The sequence below is a fragment of the Sycon ciliatum genome, chromosome 1 (genome assembly GCF_964019385.1).
Source record: "Sycon ciliatum chromosome 1, ocSycCili1.1, whole genome shotgun sequence".
NCBI classification, from domain to species: Eukaryota; Metazoa; Porifera; class Calcarea; order Leucosolenida; family Sycettidae; genus Sycon; species Sycon ciliatum.
In genome coordinates, this window is record NC_088643.1 from 51,282,553 (window position 1) to 51,306,758 (window position 24,206).

The 24,206-nt window shown below is 47.2% G+C and overlaps 2 protein-coding genes across 3 annotated transcripts in view; one reads left to right on the top strand and one right to left on the bottom strand.

The window, feature by feature from the left end:
* Positions 1 to 10,476, top strand: LOC135830948 (carnitine O-palmitoyltransferase 2, mitochondrial-like). Of its 2 annotated transcripts, XR_010556133.1 has the most exons (13): positions 1 to 169; positions 251 to 273; positions 2,369 to 2,577; positions 2,743 to 2,802; positions 3,240 to 3,343; positions 4,728 to 4,861; positions 5,219 to 5,421; positions 5,607 to 5,877; positions 6,299 to 6,468; positions 7,931 to 8,112; positions 8,542 to 8,770; positions 9,302 to 9,689; positions 9,878 to 10,476. XR_010556133.1 is itself a non-coding variant. In XM_065343176.1 (12 exons), exons 1-12 carry the CDS (start codon positions 137 to 139, stop codon positions 9,616 to 9,618), a joined length of 1,935 nt encoding a protein of 644 aa, XP_065199248.1. In that variant the 5' UTR covers positions 1 to 136; the 3' UTR covers positions 9,619 to 10,476. The 2 variants fall into 2 exon arrangements, 1 of the variants encoding a protein (XP_065199248.1); XM_065343176.1 differs by having other exon boundaries at positions 9,302 to 10,476.
* The window catches only part of LOC135830947 (uncharacterized), a 25,683-nt gene continuing 10,521 nt past the window's right edge, over positions 9,045 to 24,206 (bottom strand). The window contains exons 11-27 of the mRNA XM_065343175.1: positions 23,474 to 23,557; positions 22,939 to 22,991; positions 22,496 to 22,566; positions 22,028 to 22,071; positions 21,211 to 21,276; positions 20,441 to 20,497; positions 20,153 to 20,210; positions 19,780 to 19,830; positions 19,493 to 19,554; positions 18,730 to 18,930; positions 13,837 to 13,929; positions 12,900 to 12,936; positions 12,008 to 12,090; positions 11,579 to 11,652; positions 10,953 to 11,004; positions 10,542 to 10,723; positions 9,045 to 10,106 (exon numbers count right to left, since the gene is read on the bottom strand). Coding sequence (XP_065199247.1) covers positions 10,067 to 10,106; positions 10,542 to 10,723; positions 10,953 to 11,004; positions 11,579 to 11,652; positions 12,008 to 12,090; positions 12,900 to 12,936; positions 13,837 to 13,929; positions 18,730 to 18,930; positions 19,493 to 19,554; positions 19,780 to 19,830; positions 20,153 to 20,210; positions 20,441 to 20,497; positions 21,211 to 21,276; positions 22,028 to 22,071; positions 22,496 to 22,566; positions 22,939 to 22,991; positions 23,474 to 23,557 — 1,308 coding nt within the window. The 3' untranslated portion in view covers positions 9,045 to 10,066. The remainder of the gene's footprint in view (positions 10,107 to 10,541; positions 10,724 to 10,952; positions 11,005 to 11,578; positions 11,653 to 12,007; positions 12,091 to 12,899; positions 12,937 to 13,836; positions 13,930 to 18,729; positions 18,931 to 19,492; positions 19,555 to 19,779; positions 19,831 to 20,152; positions 20,211 to 20,440; positions 20,498 to 21,210; positions 21,277 to 22,027; positions 22,072 to 22,495; positions 22,567 to 22,938; positions 22,992 to 23,473; positions 23,558 to 24,206) is intronic.

Below are 24,206 nucleotides of genomic sequence, written 5' to 3' on the forward strand. Positions count from 1 at the left end.
TTCGCGAGTTCGACTCTTTGCCCACATCCTGAGACCAATTATTTTACAAGACTCAAAACTCATACCAGATCACTTGCTCGGGCAATCCTTGCATTGTGTTGCCCTCTAAGGTTTGCCTACTTGAGTCGAATCTGGAATGGCGGTGCGAACTTGGCGTTTGGCCTCGGTGGTAAGTTTTTGCTCGATTTTTTGGGCCGCTATAATCGCCTGCTGACAAGCTAATGGCATCGTCTTGTTCCTTCCACTGCAGGCGCATCCTGTCAGAAGCTTCAGGTAAGCAATACCGTCTAGGTGCATAGGTTGATATGTTTCTGCTACTGAGAATGTGATTTTCATCGAGGTACTTCTGTAGGTCCTAAGGCCCGCGTTGCTTATCAAAATTTTAATGGCACTGTGTTTGGGTTAAGAAATGAAGAATTGTGTTCATTCAAAAACCAAGTGCGTAGGATCTCCATGAGTATGACATTGAATTTCTGGAAGTACACATACACTGTGAATTGCACCTGAATGTGTCACACTACAGACAGTACAGTACATGATGAAATCCGGACCTCTCCTCGGGTACAGCGCCCGGCACACTGCAGCCTACATACGCGGCTGCCGTAATTCATTACCGTAAAAGTCCGTAAATAAGTACCTGCCCGAAAGAAATACCCCCTTCAATCTTTTGGCTCTGTCTGTTGAAGTCAAGTCAAGCCCGATAAACATACTGCCCGAAATAAGTACCGGTATGATGCGCACATGCAGCACGTAGCATGTACATCAACATGAAAACGCCTTCTCCACTACACACAAGTCAGGTCCGAAAGTTAGTTTGTGCCCGAAAGTCAGTACCTGCCCGAAAGTTAGTACGGGTGTGGTCACTAAATTCGAAAGTAAATACGTACTTATTTACGGACTTTTACGGTATTGTACGAGGATTGCAGCGCTGTACTCGGGGACGGTTTCCAAACTTCAATGACCACTGCTATAGTAGTGGCTGCTGTAGGATTTCTTTCTGTGTCACACCAGGTTACTCCAAGTGCTGTATTGAGCCCTTCTGACTGTCTGTAGTACCATGGTTGCCATTCAATTGCCGTACTCCCGCACGGGCTTATGTCCGGACATGAACGCCTCCCTCCTCCCCCCCCCCCCCCAAATATAAGCGTATATGCTTATTATGTTAACACGATTGGTGAAACACCCGGAAGCTGAATATACTGCTAAGCATTGTGATAACACCGTTGTTTAGGACACAGACAAACCTTTATTGCACATATAAGCGCATGTTCTTCTACCCGGACATGTTTACGCAGCAAAACATATTTTTTGCAGCAAATTTTCGCTTATAAGCACATGCGCTTATAGTATACGTGGAGAAGTACGGTACCGAGATACACGTAATACATGTACCACTTTATGGTGTCGTACATGTGGATAGATGTTGAGGCATACATTGCCCATGACGTCGTACATGCGAGCGGATGCCAAGGCATACGTTGCCTATGGCGTCGTGCATGCCAGTGGATGCCGAGGCATACATTGCCTATGATGTCGTACATGTGGGTGGATGCCGAGACATACATTGCCCATGACGTCATACATGCGATCGGATGCCGAGGCATACATTGCCTATGACGTCGTGCATGCGAGTGGATGCCGAGGCATATATTACCTATGATGGCGTACATGCGGGTGGATGCCGAGGCATACATTGCCTATGATATCGTGCATGGGGGTGGATGTAGAGGGTCGTGTTATCTACCTCCGCTCATGCCCTTCACTGCCCTTCACCGCAGACCAGAATGTGCACTCAATAATAATTAGAATTTATAAAAAGTAAAAAGGACCAAGGAACTATAAGTTGCACTATAATGTCCACTAACACCACAAGTTACTAAACAGTCAGCTCTCCATCCGAGTTAATAATATAATTATTATATTGCAGTGTTATCAGCCACTGATATCGAATCTTTCATGTCTGTTTGGTATGCAGTCTAACATTTGCTCAACCTACAATCATATGCACTGCATGTACATGTGCAGCAGGGAGTAGTCCTTTAACCTACTTATGCAGCTCTGCCGGGACCGGTGCAGTTGGTCAGGTCCTCACCGCACCAACGTGTTGGCCACCAACTCATGTTTACCGCTGAGGAGGTTACGTGTACCCACTCCTTTTCATACACAAACTGTATGAAAGGTTATGGTATGACCGGACCAACTGCTTCCGGCGGTCCTGTTAGAATAACTCCCTTGTGTGCAGTGTAGTGGATGTTTAGCAATGCGAATTGCGCCTGATTCCAGCAGCCTGAGACCTTTTCGCACGCATTGCTCCCGATCACATGACCTTTTTTTGACGTTTTTCTGTTGCTGCTCTTGCTGCTTGCAGCACAAGCAGCAGCAGCAAGAATGCTGACTACCTGCAGGACACCGTCGTGCCAATGCACCATTTCCAGCGCAGCCTGCCACGCCTGCCAATTCCGAAGCTCGAGGCGTCATGCTCGCGCTACCTGGACGCCCAGCGCCCGCTGCTGGACGGGGAGAACTTCTCCCAGCACGAGAAGATGCTCAAGGAATTTGAGCAAGGCGTCGGCGCTGGTAAGGCGGTCCGGTTCTCCGCATGCTCATCATGCTGTCAATTTCGATTTCATTATTGAATTTCTTTGAGAGGTTCACTGACTGTGACGTGGCATGGAAAATTGACAACGTGTAATTTAGAGGGTTGTTTTGCCTTCTCCATGTCTCCATGATGTATGTGCGCAGAGCTGCACAAGGAATTGGTCGCCCAGGATAAACAAAACAAACACACCAGCTACATCACCGGTAAGCAAGCCTTCCCATGACCAGTCGACTCGTTATTTTTAATTCCCGATTCAGTAATATGGTATCATTTGGGGGGGGGGGGGGGGTATTTTTTAAACTAATTTTGCTGACTTACTGGCATGGCTATCATTCATGTATCAGCAATCCTTCGCTCAGCGGATCTATGTTTCTTACTTTCAACCCAAGGTATGTGTCCAATCCTTTGAATTATGCTGTGATCAGCGAAGAGTGAAGCAGTTGCTACCTGCTGTGTGTGACGTGGCTATGGCAGTCAGCTCATGCTCCATTGTTTGCCGTAGTTGATGGGCACTGGTTGACTATCCAGTAGTCCAATCCACTGTTGACTATTGTCATTTGGTTGTTTCTTTCTGTTTGAAATACTCACTGTTGACTATTGTCATTTGGTTGTTTCTTTCTGTTTGAAATACTCACTGTAGACTATTGGTTTGACATGTATCTGAGAGACCGTTCACCTCTGCCTCTCAATTACAACCCGTTCATTGCATTTACGGACGACACTAATCCCGGTGGCAGCGATCAGGTCAGAATGCTATCCACGTGTGTGTGTGTGTGTGTGTGTGTGTGTGTGTGTGTGTGTGTGTGTGTGTGTGTGTGTGTGTGTGTGTGTGTGTGTGTGTGTGTGTGTGCGTGTGCACACAGACACACTTGTACTTGTACTTGTTGCTCACTGCAGTTACCCCCCCCCCCCCCCACACACACACACTTGTACTTGTTCTTGCTCACTGCCAAAACTGGTCACGTGGATCTCCCCGGGAGAGGGGAGAGAGACTCAAAAGGAATCTTGGAAAGATGACTCAATTGGCCATTGAACCACCCAGCGGCCGACACCCCCTGAAATCCCCAAACTAGGGTGGACTTGAAATGATCCCACTTATGGGCTCACCACACCTCAGTAAGTGGGTGAGGACAAGGTGCAGAAAAAGGATTGACGGCATCAGGGTATCCGTCCCGGGATCCAACTGCAGGTACCCCTGCCCCCAGTGAAGGTAATATTTGGTACTAGTGTGGGTGGCTAAATCAGAGTGGATCTGATATAAGCTTCACTAGCACCATTGATTACACAAGAGTTAATCTAGCCAGAAGCAGTCCATGGTTAACAGGTATGTATACTTCAAATAGAAAGTATATGAACCCTGAAACGAACAAAGGTGGTAGGTACAACAATACACCTTCAAGCAGCCGGGCCCGTTAGCAACAGGCCCAACACTATCTGGCATAAGTGTACCCACCACCTGAACTAGCGGGCACACACACACACGCATACACACACACACATAGTATTTTTTCTCTTTTCAACACCTTCAACTGATGAATGTATACTAAGAGTGCGTTCTAAAACCCTCTCAAAAAAGTTGGAGACCTGTATTTTCCTCTCTGAATTTTTAAAATAGACTCTCCAAAGCTCTCCAAGCTCTCCTAGCTACAAAGGTGGTTGAAGCTTGGATATTCCCCGCGTTTTGGGGTCAGCGCATGCGAACTACTAACTAACGTTACTGCTGAAAGTCACGTGTGGATCATGAACGTCTTTTTTGCTATGGTTTTATACGCACAGTGCATACTACATTCATGTCACTCAAGATCGCGTCCCCTTTGGCGCTTCACACGTGCAAAAGATCCGGGAGAAATTTCTCCGACAAGCTAGAGAAAATTAGAATGCACCCCAAGAATCTTGACCGTTTTGACTCCTTATCACCCACTTTATATTTGCCACAAGTGACTACTAAAGTATCTAACATATTCTTTGGCTCTTGTTCATGTGTATGTGTATGCGCATGCGCACACATGTGTGGATGTGTGTGTGTGTGTGTGTGTGTGTGTGTGTGTGTGTGTGTGTGTGTGTGTGTGTGTGTGTGTGTGTGTGTGTGTGTGTGTGTGTGTGTGTGTGTGTGTGTGTGTACTGACAGGTCACACGCGCAGCTACACTGGTGTCGTCAGCGGTGCGTTTCATGCGTACCTACCGTGATGGAAAGCTGCAGCCAGAACTTTATCACATGAATCCAAAGCAGACTGATAACGATCGCATCAAGAAGCGCCTCAGGTTGGTAGGGTTGATGCTCACAGGAGTGGGTTGACTTGCTGAAGCTCCAGCACCTGATAGGGGCGTTGATGTTGTCGTTACCACTGTGATCAGTTGCCACTTTACTAACGCATCATTATAGGACTGTGTACAGAAGCTTTCTTTTCAGATGGTCTTACCTGTGACTCATAAGTTTGGTACAAGTTTAGCACTTCCACTCTCATGCACTTAGTAAGGGTGCTGTTGATTGTGTATTGCCACATTATATTAAAGCTGCTTCCACTACGTAACGTGTCCTTTAAATATATGCTACAATATTTATAGATGCCGGTATTCGGTTTTTGTCGTTCTGTCTTGTGTGATCTCTTTGCTCTACAGTTATCTACCTGAAGTTGTGTCTTGGTATGGTGCGTACCTGCACAAGATCTTTCCCCTCGACATGAGCCAGTACACGCGTCTGTTCAATACTACACGCGTACCGTGCAAGCACAAGGATGAGCTGGCTACCTATGCTGGGCGACGCCATGTGGCCGTTCTCTCTGGCGGAAACTTCTTCACGTTCGACGTGCTCAAGGAGGACGGTAAGCTGAATGAGTACGATACTGTGGGTCTGCAGATTTTCGGCTGATGGCTGATTGTTCTCAAAACAACTGTGTATTGCTATGCGTGTTGTGTTCATGTTGTTGTTGTTGGTGGTGGTGGTGGTGTTGGTATTGGTGTTGGTGTTGGTATTGGTGTTGGTGTACATGTATATTGTTTACTACAGGCAGTGCTATTCCGGTGGAGTGCATTTACAGCTGCCTGCGTCAGATCAAGGAACAGTCGAATGAGCAGAACAAGGAGAGCATTGCCTGCCTGACGTCCGACGACCGCAACCAGTGGGCCGCAGCGCGCCTCAAGCTGGTCGAAGACCCGCAGAACGCCAAGAACCTGGAGCTGATTGATAGCGCCGTGTTCATGCTCGTCCTGGAGGATGCGGAGCCGGATTCCGTTGTCTCACTCAGCAACACATTCCTGTTCGGAGAGGCGCACAACCGGTACGCTTTTAAAGCCATTCTGCGAGATCCATTCTTTTATTGCTGAACTTTTTACCGTATTGTATCGGTTATAAGTCTACCTCGGTTGTAAGTTGGCCCCCAATGCTCGGGGCCTCGATTAACCGCTTCAATATCAATATGAATAATAGCGGTTGAACCCCGGTCGTGAGTCGACCGCCGCTTTTTTATTTCGGTTTTTAGGTTATAAAAAGTCGACTTATAACTGGAAAATGCGATAGGTAGTTCTTAACCTGCTGCAGATTGTGTGCTGGAGATGATATCCTCTGCAACGATAGGTTATCTGCACATTGTGATCCTTTCATGGCGTGGTCTCTTGGACTCGTGTTACTCAAGCTTCATGTGCAATTAGTCGGTTGCAATGTTTCTTGTTTTCTGCTGTGCTTGCCTTGTGTCTGTGCAGCTGGTTTGACAAGTCACTCCAGCTGATTGTGTGCAAGGGTGGCAGAGCTGCAGTTAACTTTGAGCACGCCTGGGGCGATGGCGTAGCTGTACTGCGCTTCCTCAACGAGGTGTATGCCGACGTGAAGAAGCATCCTTTCGAAATGCCCCTGACCATGGACAAAGTATCATGTAAGTTTAACGTTACTGCATGCACTAGTGATGGTGCGTGCGACTGCGTTGCCCTTTCACAAGTTGGTGGATTCCTTTTAGAGTTTGAGTCAAGATCAGTCCTGGAGCCGGCTGGGGTGACATGGGAGGGCTAGGGCTAGTGGGCTCCCTGTGATCCCTGGAGAAAGCACCCTGTTCCATGTGGTGGATCTGTACCAGGCGAATTCCAGTTGGCATTAGCTCCCATGGCAGTGCCAGGAGGAGGATGCTGGCAGGTAAGCCAGTGACAAGCAGATCATGGGGGATATGTTACCGCATGTTGCTGTGCTGCTTGTGTGTAGAATGTAGGAGAGTCAATTTCAGTCAAAGGAACACTATACTGTACAGTCTTGCTCGGTACAGTGTGTGTGGGTAGTCGACTTGCAACTGGAGCTCAATCGCTATTGATCTGTGTCTGTGTGCCAACCCCTCTGCATGGAATTTCACTGCACGCACATGTACTGTTCTACTATATCAACACCTTGGCGTAGAACTTGCACCACAATGCGCAGGGAAGAACATCATGTGCATCGTTGTGTTAATCACTTGAACTGGAACCGGACATACTGACACCCTGGTGTGGAACTTTGCAGCATGAATTACGCCGCTGCAGTGCTTACGTGTATGATCTGTATAGCATTGCTGGTTGACAGACTGGTTGATGCTCTCACTCTTTGAGGTGTTGGGTGATTTTCCCCTTCAAAGAGGCGCTCATAGAAAGCTGTTCATAGTTCTGTTACATTAGGGAGGTTTCACTCTACGTAATTACGTATGAAAATCCGTATGTCGTACACGCCGGGGAGCGAGGGAAACTTTCATACGTAAAACTCTCTACGGATATCCGTAGGAAAGCTGTTTCCTACGTTGGGGTCTCCGTAGGACTTTTTGAAATATTTTTCGCATTTTCAGGGTTTATCCATGGCAAAGTTCAAGCCGCGCGAAACACAAGGTACACACACCGTACACCACGTGCAAAATACAATGGAAACGCGGTTTCGGCTCGTGGTGCATGCGGTGGGCACATGCAGCCAACACGTCTCCAAAGCAACAAGGCATGTTTAGCAGTCGTGGAGAAATCACGTAGAGCGAAACCCAACAGCTCTGATTTTTACGTATGAAAATTACGTGCAGTTCCTACGTTATTTTCATACGTAATTCCGTAGAGCGAAACCTCCCTATTGTTTAGACAGGTAGAACTGCCATGGAGAGTGTTATAAATGCTTGTGTCAAGTCAGTCCAGTCTCTTTGAACTTAACCAAGCCAGGAATGCATTTTGTTAACCTTAGTGATTCTTTCTGTGCATTTTGTGTGTGCGTGTGTGTCTGCATGTGTGCGTGTGTGTGTGTGTGCGCGTGTGTGTGTGTCTGTGTTTGTGTGTGTCTGTGTGTGTGTGTGTGTGTGTGGGTGGGTGTGCACGTGCGCGCGCGCGTGTGTGTGTGTTTAGTTCAAAGCCTGCCCTTCAATCTGAACGACAGCCTGAAGAGTCACATAGCAGCGGCTACTCGGCGCTTTGACGACCACACGCAGAAACTACGCATGGCCACCATCCAGTACCCTGGTATGAACAAGAAGTTCTTGAAGGACAAGAAGCTGAGTGGTGATGCTATTCTCCAGTTTAGCTTGCAGGTGAGTAACTGCTGCATGTGGGCACCAGGTGTGATGAGAGAACATTGAAAAATGCAAGATGGATATGATTCGGTGTGTGTGTGTGTGTGTGTGTGTGTGTGTGTGTGTGTGTGTGTGTGTGTGTGTTTGTGTGTGCGCACGTGCGCGTGTACATCCAGTGCGTTGCCGATTTGCGTGCTTCTCTTGCGACGTATCGTATACATGGTGCATGGTGTGCATGCGTGTGTGTGTGTGTGTATGGTGTGTGTATGGTGCGTGTATGGTGTGTATGGTGTTTGTATGGTGTGTGTATGGTGCGTGTATGGTGTGTATGGTGTTTGTATGGTGTGTGCACCGGTACCCTATGGATTTGTGTGTACATTATGGATTTGTTTGTACCCTGGCCTGTTGAACTTGATGTGTGTGTACCCTGGTGATGTGCGTGTACAGCTTGCATTCTACCGCCAGCATGGCTACACACCAGCCACGTATGAATCATGCAGCACAGCAGCATTCAAGCACGGCCGAACGGAAACAGTACGTCCCGCCACGGTTGAGACGGTGGCTGGTGTGGCCGGCTTTGAGAACAAGACCTCGCCGCTCAGCAAGGAAGAGCTACGTGCACTCATTGACAAAGCCTCTGAGAAGCACAGCACACTCATCAAGCAGGCTGCAACAGGTATGCTGGCACCTTATAAAATGGTCTGCATGATTCTTAGTGCTGCTGTGCATTGTATTAGATCTGCGTGCACATGTCGAGTGCACTCCGAGGTACAGTAGTGGAAGTCGAATCTCATCTTCATACGAAGACCTCTGGGGCCGGTTCAGGGGAATGCTTGCCATAAGATTGATTTTAGTCACTGCAACTGCTCTACATGAAGGTTGTGGGGACTACAATTATTCATGATGGCCTATGCAGACATCACACCACACAAGGACACTTGTTAGAAGAATGCTGATCGGACAGAAGTTTCATGCTGAGGGGCAGATGTTACATTTCATTTTGGTGTGCGAGTTTCACTGGAAATAAAATCCGGTTTAGATGTCTCAAGACATGCTGAAAATATATAATTTAATATTCTCAACAATGGGGGGGGGGGGGGTCTTCAGTAGGTGTTCTTGTTCGTATGAAATATACCAGATAGAATGCAGGCTAAGAAAGTATAACATAACCCTTCTTACATGGGTGTGTTATGTATGTGTTTCCTAGGTAACGGCTTTGATCGTCATCTGTTTGCACTGAAGAAGATCGCCGAGGCATCCGGCAAGTCCGTTGACCTATTTAGCTCGCATGGCTACAAGGACCTGAACCATATTGTACTATCCACCAGTACCTTGTCCAGCCCGGCTGTCATGCTGGGTGGATTTGCACCCGTCGTCAACGACGGTCTCGGAGTCGGTTATCGCGTCGACGACAACTGCATCGCATCGCAGGTCACGGCCTATCACGGTTACCGCGATCCAGACGGTTTCGTTGCCGCGCTCGAGAGCAGCTTGAGGGATATCCAGCAGGTGTTCGACGAGTGAGCAGACAGCTGCGTAGCTTGTTGCTGACCGAAGCATGCAGCGTGTACCTGTAGCTAATTGTAGCGAGTGTAGTACAGTCGTCCCTCTCTAATCCGGCACTTTATAATCCAGCACCCTCGATAAACCAGCACAATTTTCAGTAGCCAAAATGTCCTCTTCATGCACATTGCAGCAGTAAATCAGATTTGTTAATCCAGCACCCTCCCTAATCCAGCAGATTTTCGTGGCACAAATGGTGCCGGATTATAGAGGGACCACTGTACTAGTTAGCATACTGCTGAGGATGGTTTGGAGGATACCAGTCAGCTGGCCCTGTCCACTCCTCGAATTTCCAGCATCAAATGCAGCTGCAGCAGCAGCAGCATTCCTTCTCACGTTATCTATCGTCAGTCGTTGTAGTGTACGGAGGACCAGCCAGCTGGGCCTGCCTGGCCTGCAGCATTCCTTCTCACGCTACCTTCAGTTGTTGTAGTGTATGGAGAGCTTCCCTATTACAAAGACACGTGCACGCATGAGACACACATGCAAACACATATCCGGACACACACACACACGTTTATACTGAGATGCCGTATTACAGCTGTTAGTGCATGCGAAGTTTGAGAACTGCTTGGCAAATACCCTTTTTACAGAAGCAATGTAATTTCAATGCAAAATATTATGTAATATACATGGTAGAGGTGTTTAAAGATTGTCTTTCTTTATTGCTTGACTATATTTTGATTACTCTCCTTCAACTCTTCCGCATTGTCTTTCGTCCTAATCAATGCCTCAATCAGCTTTACATTCCTTTCAATAAGAACATAGCAGGGCAGCGGCAGCAGTGCCTATCACCCTGCTACAGATACCTAAATTCTAGAGATGATCATAGCATAGCAGGTCGTCATCATCATCATCATCGATGTCTTCGGTGTTTTACTCACTGTTTGAGTGCAGTGTCGGGTCCACTGGCCTTGCTCTGCAGTAGCCGTAGCACCGTACTGTCCGTGATGTTCAGGTCAGCGAATGCCCTGACGGCAGCCAGCTGTACCGACTGACACGGATCCATGCGAACCAAGTCAACCAGGATCTGAATATTGCCACGCGCTCGCATCCGTAAAGCGCACTATGGTTTGGACAGATGCAACAGCAACAACAGCAGCAGCAGCAGCAGGAACAAATAACACTTAGCGTTAGATAACGTCTACGGAACTCAGCGAAAAGACTTGAAACAAATCAGAATGTGGACAATCGAATACTTCAATTGAGAGTGCATCCAAAGACGGGGGAAGGGACTGAATCAGGGAAAGAAAGGAGATCATTTTCATCACACTGTCAATCACATCGGAACTCACCATAGACCGGACTCCTTTGATCCGTAACGTTTCCTTCTCGCTTTCCAGTTGTCTGCAAGACCAGAGAGAAGAGGACAGATCACATGCAGAAAGGCCAATGATTGCTATGCATTCACCGTGGACACATACTGCACTGTCTGTGCAGTACAAGCTGGAGACAGATGCAGCCACCCTATAAACTTACGTACTTGAAGCACTCCCGGGGCACCATGACCTACATGCTGCATGCAAGTGATCACAGCAGCCTACAAATAACAGTGTCTATTGTCTATCAGTATGCGATCTACCTACAATCCATACCCATTTACACTATCACCTGTTGAGGTCGGTTCGTAGCAGGGACGTGTCAATCAAAACTACTAACATGATTGTTTTCACGGTGACAGCGTTGGTGGCGTGGGGCACTGTTTCCCATACAGTGCGTCCTCGCCTTGTTCACGCTGTCACCGTGAAAACACGTTACCTATCAGGCAAGGCTGGCATAATTATTATTATAACATTGATTGTTTTACAATTCCCTGGTTTATGACGTCACATGCGCCAGTGCAGCAGCACACACAAATAACACGTTACTTGCAGCACAGTTAGAGCATTTCGTACACACTACACCGTTGAGTCATACTCACTTTTGCACCTCTCTGCAAGCCTGCTGCTGCTTATTCAGTAGTTTGAGTACACGCGCTGCGCCAACGCTCACCTCCTGCTCACAGCAATGAAAGATGGCACCAGAATAAAAGTGTTCAAGCTAAAAAGAAATGACTTGCCAGTAGCGGTACACTGTGCACACCGGGGGGGGGTAATGTTTTGAATTGTGTCCACTGGCCTCTTTTACGGGCAAAATGAACACAATGAAAAGCCTTGCTTGTTTTTTTTGCGAGAGAAAGACAGTGGATAAAAGGACCGGCATAAAAGGTATAATAAATGCAGGGTGATGTACTGATGAAGTTCAACCAGGAGTATTCTACAATTACAAGTACTCCCTGGTTGAAACCTTCAGTACTTTGGGGCGAAATGCAGTTCTAACACAGTGAGAAAGGGAACAGATCTGCTCTTACTTTATTGGAATCGTTCCATAGCTTCTCATAGAGCTGCTGCTCTAGCCGGGGATGCTCGGCAACTTGGCGTGGCTGATCTTTGGCTAGCATCGGCCAGAAATAAATAAAACCAGGGAAGAACGCTGCAGAATGTGCACTGCCAGTCACATGCATGCACCAAACAACACGTGCATACAGTGCTGTTCAATGAAATCTGATCTCATGACCAACATTATTTATCTCACAAAATATGTACTGCACAGCTCAGTATTCAAGGGCCTGGGGTTGCACAGTGCCTGGAGTGAACTTGCCTCCTGTTATCGGAAATCCTCAAAACAGCACTGCACTTCGAAATATACTGGTTAAAGTGGTTATGCATAACTACACATCAGCAAGACGATGCGAGGTCAATGGTGCAGTTCTCTTTGCCCGTAATTTTTCTTTTGCCGTATGCGTGTAATAGCGACTTTGTATTCCACCATAGTGGAACTGAGCATACATGTACCGTGGCATGTGCTAGGCAGTGAATACCTATCCTCCAGATACATATGTACATGTACACAAGAGGTACACAAAAGGAAATAAAAATGGGACAGTTTCGTTGTTACTCAGAGTTTTATGGTAAACATACACGTACAGTTATACAAATATTACACAGCAATGAATCAAACAAGTCTCTTTCCGCTGTTACTCCGAGTTTCGTGTAAAAACACAGACTTGTTTGTTTCATTGCTGTGTAATATTTGTATTACTGGCTTTGTCCACTGGGCACTGTAAGCAGCCTTGGGACTTTAGACAACTGTCTACACGTACAGTTGTCTAAAATCCCTAGGCTGCTTACAGTGCCCAGTGGACAGAGCCTGCAGTATGTGTAGAAGAGGTGAGGGCCTCCCAGTACACTGCTATTACTTACCCACGCACTCGATACGAATAACACAGAGCAAGCGATGCTGTACGAGTATTGCCACACATGCGCATAGAAGAAGGAAAGACAGACGGAAACATGTTAGCAGGGTGCAAGGTAGAGATGGCGGACCGTGCAAAGCAACCAGGGCATGTACCCGGCACCTGGTGCACAATACACTGTATTAGCAGCACACATCTCACACATGTTTCCAATGCTTTTTTTTTCACTCTGAAGCCTCTCTGCCGTTACCTGCCTCACGTTTGTAGATCTCTGTTTTCTCTTCTTAGGTACCATGGCATCCTTTGCCCTATGACTGGTTTGTGCGGAGCCGTTCAACTAGGGTACAGGTCTCGCTACCTGCAGCTCGCACTGTCCAGTTTACAAAATCCCCTCTGTTTCATTCCTATTCTGACTGGCTCAAGCTATCAAGCCTAGCCCACCACTGCCACAGCAGGTCTCAGTTTCGTCGAGTTGTTTGTACCGAGTTGCGTTTTCCTTTTTTGTTTCGTTTAGCTAAAAAATGTAATGCCCGATTATCTCACTCAATGGCTTTGTTTTCCTCCCTGTTCCTTTCTTTCCATTTTTTCTTTTGTGCCGTTTTGCCATGGCTGGGTATCGCCCTCATCTCTGGGGTTGCTCCCCACATTAGCCATGCGTGCACATGCTACGAGATTGAGTTTAATAATAACAATACTAATTTCACCTTTTTGCTGGTAGGAAACGAGGCTTGCGCCAGATTTTGCTATTGCATAATTACGTGTACTTTTGTTCGTACAAAGTACTACAAACACCAACACACACACACACACACACACGCGCACGCGCACGGGCTTCAACGCACTTCCCAAAGCAACAGCAGTCATACACGATTTAAAATTATGTACGTTTCTAGACATAATTTCAAAACAAATATTTTTCGAAAGATAATGCAATTAATGTATACCTTAGCAGCTGTTGCACTGAAGAGAAACTTCATATAGGAATCCAGCAGCTTCATTGGGTGTACCTTCACGTCCTTGTACAACGAGTCCAGAGCCTGTCAAAGAAGTAGAAGAGCGTCAAAAGTGGCCAAAGCCAAGTTTAGATGGTGACCACATTTGCAGACTGCCTATTCAAACATGTGGATGTGAATGGTCAGCCGTATGCACAAGTATACCGAGTTGCCAACACACTCAGCGTGGTCATGCACCAGTATTTAAGGGGAGAACGAGGAGGAGAAGGAGGGTGGAGGGACAGGAGGAGGAGAAGGAAACGGAGAAGGAGAAGGAAAAGGAAAAGGAGAAGGAGGAGGAGAAGGAGGAGGAGAAGGAGGAGGAGGAGGAGAAGGAGGAGGAGGAGGAGGAGAAGGAGGAGGAGAAGGAGGAGGGTGGAGGGACAAATATCACATTGACGTCGAAGCGGGGTCCGGCTTCAAAAGATTCTGGCATAGTTTCATTCCTCAGTCACTCACTTTACTGCAGTTTGATTTTATTTCCGAGGTCCAAAACTTGCAAGGGCGGCACACTGTCCCCCGAAGGCACAATTTGGCATGATATTTTCAAAACTTCTCCAGGGAAGATTCGGACCTCTACAAGCCGGACCAATCAAAAATAGCTTCTGACAAGGGCTAACATAATTATCAAGTCAAGCCCTCTGGTTGGTCCTAAAGGGGAACTCCACGAAAAAAATGAAAATTTGATAGCCTGTAGAGTTTCGGGCGCCGAGTCGAATGGTCTTGGTCCCAAGCCTCTACGACAAAGCGTTCTTGAGATGTTTCAAGTTAGTTTAGACACGCCCCCATACCAATGTATGTGTGATGTCATTGTGGCAAGGTGCGGAACTAGCAGGGTTTGGGATCGCATCTTCTTTTTGTCATGAGCAAATTCCCTTCCTGCTTAGGAAAGTTTGCCATTTCACCTGAACTACAGCGATGCCGAATTGTTGTGTGGTCGGTTGTTCCAGTAGAACAAATCATCCTCCTGGGGTTAGTTTTCACAGATTTCCTAAGGATGACGACCTGGCAAAGCGCTGGGATGTTGCTATACGTCGGGAGAACTTGCCAGCGGATTTTCGCAGCACTAGCTACGTTTGTTCCCTGCATTTCTGCAAAGAGGACTTCGCGATACAGAGGGACTTGAGAGCCGAGTTGATCAATACTCCGTCCAGAAAGACATCCATGGAGCAGTGCCCTCAGTTTTTCCGGACCGTGAGCCTGCAGCGAAGCGGAAATCAACAGGCTGCAACTGAGTAAGCAGAAGGTACGTGCCATGCAACTTTTCAAAATTTCTGGGTCTGATGCCGTTGGATGTAGTCCTCATGCTGCGACTCTACTGTTTGTTCGTTCTCATCCGCCGTGAATATTACCTGTATATCCTCAGAGTGTGGTCCTCGAAAGAGTGCTCAATGCACCGGGGTGCAGAGCTTCATACAGCTTCATACAGCTTCATTGCTGTCTGATGATCGCCACAGGCGTGAAAGTCACAGCCAACCCAAGCTCCGTATCCCATTCAATTCTTTTTGTATCCTCAGAGTGCATTGCCATCAACTCCAGCAGTTACTGCAGCTGAGGTCGATGAACCTGAGATTGATGAGCCATGTACATGTACTCCCACTAACGTTGCGCATACTGGTACGCAAACTGTACACCCTTCGTTCACATCAACTGCGACACAAATAGACGACCCCCGAGCAAGTAAGACGGGTACAGAAATATTTGCTTGCGATGCGCAGGCAGCATGCACAAGGAAACGTCTGACCAATCCTGCCAAACTGAACCAGACTCCAGAGTAAGTTGATTGTGTGCATAGGTCTCTGTATATAGGGGTTACTGTTTTAGGCATGGTTGCATGAATATCGTACCACTCAGTACAGTTGCTAGAATCTGAATAGCGATATAATAGTCCCAACGCTGTAGTAGTGATGTCCTTAGTGAATGAAAAGACAGTATGGATCCAACGACGCCACCACTCCATGCAAGAAGACGACATTCATTTCCCCAACGTTTCACTCCCTTCTCAAGGGCAAAGCAGGGAATGAAACTAATAATGCAATCAAGTTGAGAACAACTATCAGGGTAAAAAAACTGTCGTCCTTAGTGTACTTTCTATTTCCTGTGCACACTCCCATGCTGCAGACACATGGACATGCTTGAAGCTCTATCACCGGCTACACCGAAATTCATGCAACCGTCTCCTGCGAAGTATGGGACAGGAGTGGAATATTGTTGTATCTGCTTGTGGCTCTGAAAGTGACTGGCATGTACGCTTTAGGCTTTAGGCTGAAACATTTTAGAAGTCGTGACTTGCAGTGCAATAAGAACGCGATGTTCTGAAGCTACTATGATTTGTCTTGAGCAAAACTTTCGGGGAGTAATATCATCCATCCAATCCGCGACTTGTATCTCTGTCTGTGTACTGATGTATGTCTTCTAGGGCAGACGTGCAGAAGACTCCAACAAAGCCGGCTATGCATCCCCATCTTTTCATCAGCCCATCTGCTGCATCTGATGAGAGTGGCTCCGCGCTCAGTGACACTGAGTTTGATGATGAGGATGATGACGATGACGACCCCATGAACGACGGCACTAGTGAGATGTGCCTAGTGTCGAAGTCATCGTTAAATTGACTGCTATCTCGCTGCCTTACATGTGGCTCCCCAATTCTAGAGAAGCTGTGCATGGCTCTATGCTAACCGTCCATACCACCTGCGCGAACGGTCGCACACATACTTGGCACTCTCAAGAGTTAGTGAAGCGCCAACAGCCTATCGGTAAGTGCATGGAATGGTTCTTACGTACACGCAGTGGTTTATGGTTTATGGTTTAGATGGCTACAAATTTCAACCTCACTTTTCTGTTTCAGAGAACATGTCCCTCAACTCCCTGACATATCGGCTCCAATCACTGCTTTTACTCATTTCTATGTTCAGCTAATCTCCTAATCGCAGCTGCAACCATCTTTAGTGGTGGCTGTTACAAGAAGTTTGCGTCGTTCGCGAAATTTCTTTAACTGGCCTTCATTGGGCATAGCCTGTTCTTCCGCCACCAGAAGTCGACCATTCTTCCCCTCATACGAGCCGCTTGGACACCAGAGAGAAAATGCGTGTCTGGAACCTGTTACAAGGTAGGCTGCGTGTACAATGTAATGTAATGTAATCAAGTAGTTATTAGTTTTGCTCCAGGTAATAATACCGTTATTTGGGTGGTGCTAAATTCTGGTAGACATTCGGGAGGGTGACTGTTTATCTGTACTATGGATCTGTGTTCCTTCTCTTCTAGGTCGCAAACTTGTGTTTTGCGGCGACGGGCGATGCGATAGCCCTGGCTATTCCGCCAAATTGGGCACATACACCTTCCTGGATGCCGAGACTAACCTGCTTGTCGATTTCGAAGTGGTGGAGTGCACAGAGACTAAAAGCTCTGTAGCCATGGAGAAGGTCGGACTTGTCAGGGTTCTTGATCGCTGCAAGGAAGCCCTGGCTGTCGATGTCGTCGTGACGGACAGAAGCCCGTCCATCAAGGCAACTATCCGCGACCAGTACCCTGGTATATGCCACCAATTGGATGTGTGGCACTTTGCCAAGAATGTGGCCAGCACGGTCTGCTTGCCCGCATCACAAGAGCCATGCTATTGGCTTGGATTGCCGCCATAATTAGCCACTTCTGGTGGTGTTGCAGTAACTGTGACGGCAGTGCCGACTTGCTGAAAGAACATTGGCAGTCAGTGCTGCACCACGTCTGCAACACCCATGCATGGACGGGAGGGCAGCTGTGCAGCATGTGTGCACATTCTGCCTTGAGCGGCGAAGACGAACGAGCCATCAAATGGATCAAAGCTGGTAGGGAATTTCCCAACAGAATTTCTTACATGTGTTTACCTGCCATGGCCCATGGGACAGGGCCCTGTCCAAGTGTTTACCTGCCATGGCCCACGGGACGCTGCCCTGTCCAAGTGTATTGCTTTAGCGCAGTGCATACGCGGTTTTTTAAAAACTGTTTACTGTTGTGTTGACGTGTCACTGAGGCTGCTATCATTGACTATCATGAAGCCGTTATACAGTCGTCCCTCTCTAATCCGGCACTTTATAATCCAGCACCCTCGATAAACCAGCACAATTTTCAGTAGCCAAAATGTCCTCTTCATGTACATTGCAGCAGTAAATCAGATTTGTTAATCCAGCACCCTCCCTAATCCAGCAGATTTTCGTGGCACAAATGGTGCCGGATTATAGAGGGACCACTGTACTATCACCAGAGGTTCTGCTTTCTAAATTTGTGTCCTCTGGCTACTCCTTTGTGCATAGATTCAGAAGCTTACAAAGCATTGAAAGGCATCCTTATGGACAAGAAGCTCCTCAAAGGCATGGACAAGGTGACAAAATTCTGCCACACCGGAAGTTTGGAGGTGAGAGGTTAACAGAATTGTATACCAATTCACTTTCAGTGTATTGTTACTGTGTGTTCCTTGATGAAGCTTGCGTGGTCTCACTCCATCGCTCATCTTCCCTTGAAATACCAACGAAAATTATTAGTGCTTGTAGATTGGCGAAGAGAAACGACTATGCCACAATGACGCAGGCAGCCCGTGATGACATAGCCAAATGGCCGCATGACGTCAGGGCGCGGCCCCGTTTTTGTTGTTGTTGTTGTTGTTGTTGTTTGGCTTTATTTAAAGTGGAGTTCCAAAACAGGCATAAACCTAATAAGTTTTTGCAATTCAAAGTGAAATATCTCAAGAACGCTTCGTCGTAGAGGCTTCGGACCAAGACCATTCGACTCAGCGCCCGAAACTCTACAGGCTATCAAATTTTCATTTTTTCGTGGAGTTCCCCTTTAATAAAGTCAAGGTATTACATGTACCTGTATTTGGTCCCCCTCATCTTCAGCGTTGTTCACAGCAGAGTGCAAGAAATCAACAACATGGCTGCTGCTCATGTCCTTGTGGATCAAGGCCAGGCAGTAGGCAGCACGGAAGCTGATTGCCGTGATACACTGCTTGTCAGCACAGGTACTCTTCAGCACGTTGTCCAGGCTGTCTGCTACTCCGGTCGAGGATAGAACCTACATGCACAGAGTGAGAGAGAGACACACACACACACACACACACACACACACACACACGCACACACACACACACACACACACACACACACACGCACACACACACACGCACACACACACACACACACACGCACACACACACACACACACATGATACACAACTATCGTAGGTGCAGCTACTCTGGCAGCTGTATGCACGGCAGCTGTGCACATGATAGCGGCGCACACAGTAACAAGCTCAGGCGGAACCCCTGCCTAGTTTTCAATATCTTTAAAAGTAAAGAGTTGGTCTGGTCAACACCTGGCCTTGTGCTATTCCTACAACCGACACACTCGACTCGACTTACCCATTCCTCCATGCAGAGCATGCGGGGAAGACCGCGACAAACGTGTAAACCATCGGGAAGCCCGGCAAACGTACACACCTTTGATTCTGTCTGGCGGCATGGGTCAGCCAGTCGCATGTTCAGTTTCAGGAACAGGAGCAGCCAACGCTCAAGTGTTCAGCAAACCATCTTCTTACTGATTGTTGCCATGTGCACCTGTGACCAACGTTTCTCACCTGTGTTCCATGGTGTGAGCGGATCAAGATGTCCAGAATATCCAGCTTTGCCTCATCACTTCCTAAAACCAGTGACACATAGAAAAGGGGCGACGTGAATGGCGGAAGTTAGTATTGTATGCCATTGTATGTCATTGTAGGTCATTGCATGCCAACTGCCACACTATGCAGCTACTCACAACACATTTTCACCAGTGGGACTTGTCAAGGCTCCATGTGCTCTTCAAAGATATTCTTCATCTGCACACGGCTTGCCATGCTTGCCATGCACTGCATTGACGCCTTACCATGCTCCAAGAACTGCGCGACCACTGCTCCTGCCGAGTCATGCCACTCTCCTGTAGACAAACACAAGAACAAAGCAAAGAAAGTATGCTTACAATGCATAATACATATACACATACTTGTTTGCCACTAAAAAGGAGACACTTCCTGTTGTTTTCTAGAACAGGGCAAGGATTGGGAGAGAGAGATAGAGAGACAAGATCAGACTCGTAGAAGGTTTTACTCCCACTCGCATTGCTGTGCCCTCGGTGGGAACTCGAAACAGCACCTCTACACGATTTCCTGTAAACTGATGGCGTTCAAATGCATTACTACCGAGACATCGTGAAGGGTGGTGATTGGGGGGGGGGGGGCATGACCAACGAAGTTTCTCACCTAATAGAATCAACGAGCGACTGGCTTGATACCGCACAATGAAATGAGGATCGGCGACCTGCAACGGGAGCAACAGTAAACAATACCGGGTACATAATGGGTAGCGTCGGGTGAATAGCACAGTTGAATGCATCAGCTGAATGCCTCCTGACTCGAGAGGGTATGGACTGCCTAGCGCTGGGTTACAATGGTGTATAGTGTTAGTGCCACTGCTGCACTTGAGTTGGAAATCTTTGCAGTGGCCAGGTGACAGTAAACACACACTCTACCTGTACATGATGGATGTACCTTTTTGAGCAATGCTTTGACAATGTACCGGTCATGACATCCAAGTTCACCAATTTCCTGTGCAGAAAAGGAGACAAACAAGGAGACAGTGCTTTCAATGAATATGCCATTGGGGATTCATTCAAAAGAGAGAGAGAGAGAGGGGGGGGGGGTCTTGACCCACAAGCTGTGAATCGGGCCTGAGGGAGTGGTGCTTTCTTGCATGCTTTCAAAGGTTCAATAGCCTTCTCGTGTGCTTGCCTTCACGAGTCTTTGAAGTGTCTACATGTACATGTAGTCTAAGTTAGTTGATGGGGAAAGTGTGTACATGTACATTGCCATCATGTTGGGACGACATGAATTTCTTGTCCTAGAGCGGACATGACGGACATCCACCTTACCTAGCTTGTCGCAGTGGTGGTGGAAGTGGTGGTAGTGGTAGTGGAAGTGGTGGAACCTGAGTGGTGGTAGTGGCAATGGCAGCTACAGTTCTGGCGGTCATGAACTGTAGAGGGACATGCACCTATCCACTGTTGCATTTCTAGTTCACAGGTTACCTGCAAATACCTAACCATAAATTACGTATACAAAGATGCTTGTGTACTATGTCCAGGGAATAGTAAAATATGATTATGTCATTACTTCCTGCTATGACCAATGCAGGAGGTTACCATGGTTACCTTAGCAATGCAGGAGGTTACCATGGTTACCTTAGCAATGCAGGAGGTTACCATGGTTACCTTAGCAATGCAGGAGGTTACCATGGTTACCTTAGCAATGCAGGAGGTTACCTTAGCAGCCGACTGTCTCACTGCAGCATTGTTGGAATTCAGCCATCCTTTCCCGGCGATCAACGTCTGTACACAACCATAGGCATGGCAAAGAGCTTCCATTCATTCCAGGGTCACTGTTTTAATTTGTGTAACTATAATTATGGTCTTACTGTCTTTCCCCAAGTTGGCCTTTGCACCATCTCCGAAATCTCCATTTGCGTTCAGATCAAACATCACCTCTCCCTCTAACCAATTTGGCTTGGTTGTTTAGGTATCTGGTTCCTCATGATCTATCACGACTTCTGCAGCCTCCACCTCACCTCCTTTTTTTCAGAGACCATTGACGTTCTTATAATATAAGAAGCCCTAATTTACCTCACATACACACCTTCTAATTCGACATTGATGATGTTATGGATTGGATGTTTGTACAGTAGAATGCTGCTTATCAAAAGTCGACTATTCGAGTGAGCGATTACCTGAAACGCCTGTTTTCACTGAATGGAGGGAGCAAAATTAGCTTCCGCTGATTTTCCCCATTACCAGCATCTTTAAAAATGGTGCACATGGTGTATGGCAGCAGGATTCTATGAATATTTGTCCCCATGGAGTCACTTTGAAGAGCTGAGGTGTGTCTAGTGCTAGTGGCAATGCCAAAGAGAAACGATGAAAACACGAGTGAATCACGGTACATGTTTCGGAGGTACACGTATACATGTACATTCGTGGTCGCTCCCAAATCCGATCAACCAAACTGACACTTGAAACCGCCATGCAGTGCGCCTAGTGCCTAGTGTTTGTGTGAAGAAGTAGACACATGCATTAGTCACCATACCTTCAAGCGCCGTGCCTTGCAACCGAACTCATCGTCACTCTGCCCTGTGTCATGAGAAACAGAGAGACCGAGTTGATCAATAATAATGATCATTCTCAGGACTTGATAAAAACAGAGAGAAAACATGAAATTCTGTTGGCCAAAGAAGGAAGAAAGAAGAACCCCATTTCCCAGGCACAAGTCATCCTGGAAAGTTCTAGTGAGCATTTTGAATGCATAAGCACCCTCCACCTCCTTCCCCGTGCTCGCCCATTGCCACTCGGTATGAAACCCGATTCAGAAGTGAATGTACGGGTGGGAATGTGATGCTGCCGGCACCCAGAGGGACACTGGTCTGATCTCACAGCATGGCAGTAGGTCAAGCAGGCTGCATGTGGCCTGGCTAGATACCACTCATCTGACTCCAGCAAAAGATGGAAACTGGCTAAATGCGCAGTTCCGCTTGGCATACAGCATGCACACACGTACAGCGTCTGTTGACGGTGTGCCTGTCGCTGGAGAGAAGCAGCGGCGACTCTGTCCGCGGGGCATTATCCTCACTGTACAGTGGCATACGAGATACAATGCAGAAGAATGGTCATTTACTAGTGGTGAGTTCCTGCTAGAACATTGAATCATTTTCAGCTGAAGTGGAAACGCTACCTCAAACCTGTTTGGTGGTGAAAATCGTTTGTCGAACCTAAAGGCTCCACAAGTACAACAAAATTCTAGCCTCTACTTGAACCTCAACTGGCCTCCACATGACTAGCATTTCTGAAGCCTGTGCATGCCAGAGAACTGTTAATTAAAGGGAAAAGAAAGCAGCTGTTCCGTTAATGTTTCCATGCCTGAAGTGTTTCTAGCTACTCTACAGTTATAATCGGCATTGAGAGGCGGCAATCCTCAAGCCAGACCCACACCAGTGTACGTACCTCGATGGTGCAACAGGTACAAATGTCTTGACGTTCCGAGTGGCTTGATGAGCCTGTCCAGAATTGGGAGAGACACACATGTTGGTGGAAGTGTAGCTGAGCATTATTAATTAACCGAAGGTTTCATGCATGCATTTAGGGTGGAAGCGCACAATCGCATTGCATTGCCTTTTTTCTTTCGTTTTGCGGACACATGTCACAGACATTGTCATGTTCTTGAACGCTCAAGACAAACGTCTCAATCAAACAGAAAGCTTATTGCATGGTACACTGTATTCAAGAGAGATTTGAGCACGCCTATCTCCTAATACACTGTATCCAGTCTGCAAGTGCCACACAGCAGCAAACCTAGAAGTGCCACACAGCAGCAAACCTAGAAGTGCCACACAGCAGCAAACCTAGAAGTGCCACACAGCAGCAAACCTAGAAGTGCCACACAGCAGCAAACCTAGAAGTGCCACACAGCAGCAAACCTAGAAGTGCCACACAGCAGCCACACAGCAGCTACACAGCAGCAAACCGGCTAGTAACTTACGCGCTGGCTAGCCAGGCTCACTGCAGGGCGAGGAGGCTGTTTGCCGCGGAGAAACTTGGAGGCGATGGTCGGGTAGGAAGGTGCCTGCCAGGCGGTCAATCATACAGATGCACAGGCACACAGACACACATGGACAGATAGGCAGGCACACAGACATGCAGATAGACAGACTGACAGACACAGACACAGACACATACAGACAGACACAGACACATACAGACAGACACACACATACACACACAGACAGACGTACATACAGACAGACACACAGACAGACACACAGACAGACACACAGACAGACACACAGACAGACACACAGACAGACACACAGACAGACACACAGACAGAGCAACTCAGTCAAATCTTGGTTATTTTCATTGGATTTTTCTAATAAGACTAGTCTGAGGGAACACCTGTGAAAACCGACATCTTTTTGAAACAGAATTTTGTGATTTCTCCTCATACCTCCTCCTGCAGAGCTTTCTCTCTCTCCCTCCCTGAAACATTCCTCCAGAACCCAAATGGACCCAAAATCTGGATGAACACGAGATATTACAGCGGCCCCTTAGTCTATAAATGAGACTGCAATGAGCGATATTGTGTCGGTGGAAAGCCTAAAATTACAGAATAGGTGCGCAGTGAGCACATACATGTCCGCAATGCTGCTTTTCTAATTCTCATTATGATTAGCATGCAATGTACTACCCGAAGTACTGAATTTACTTCTTTTGTA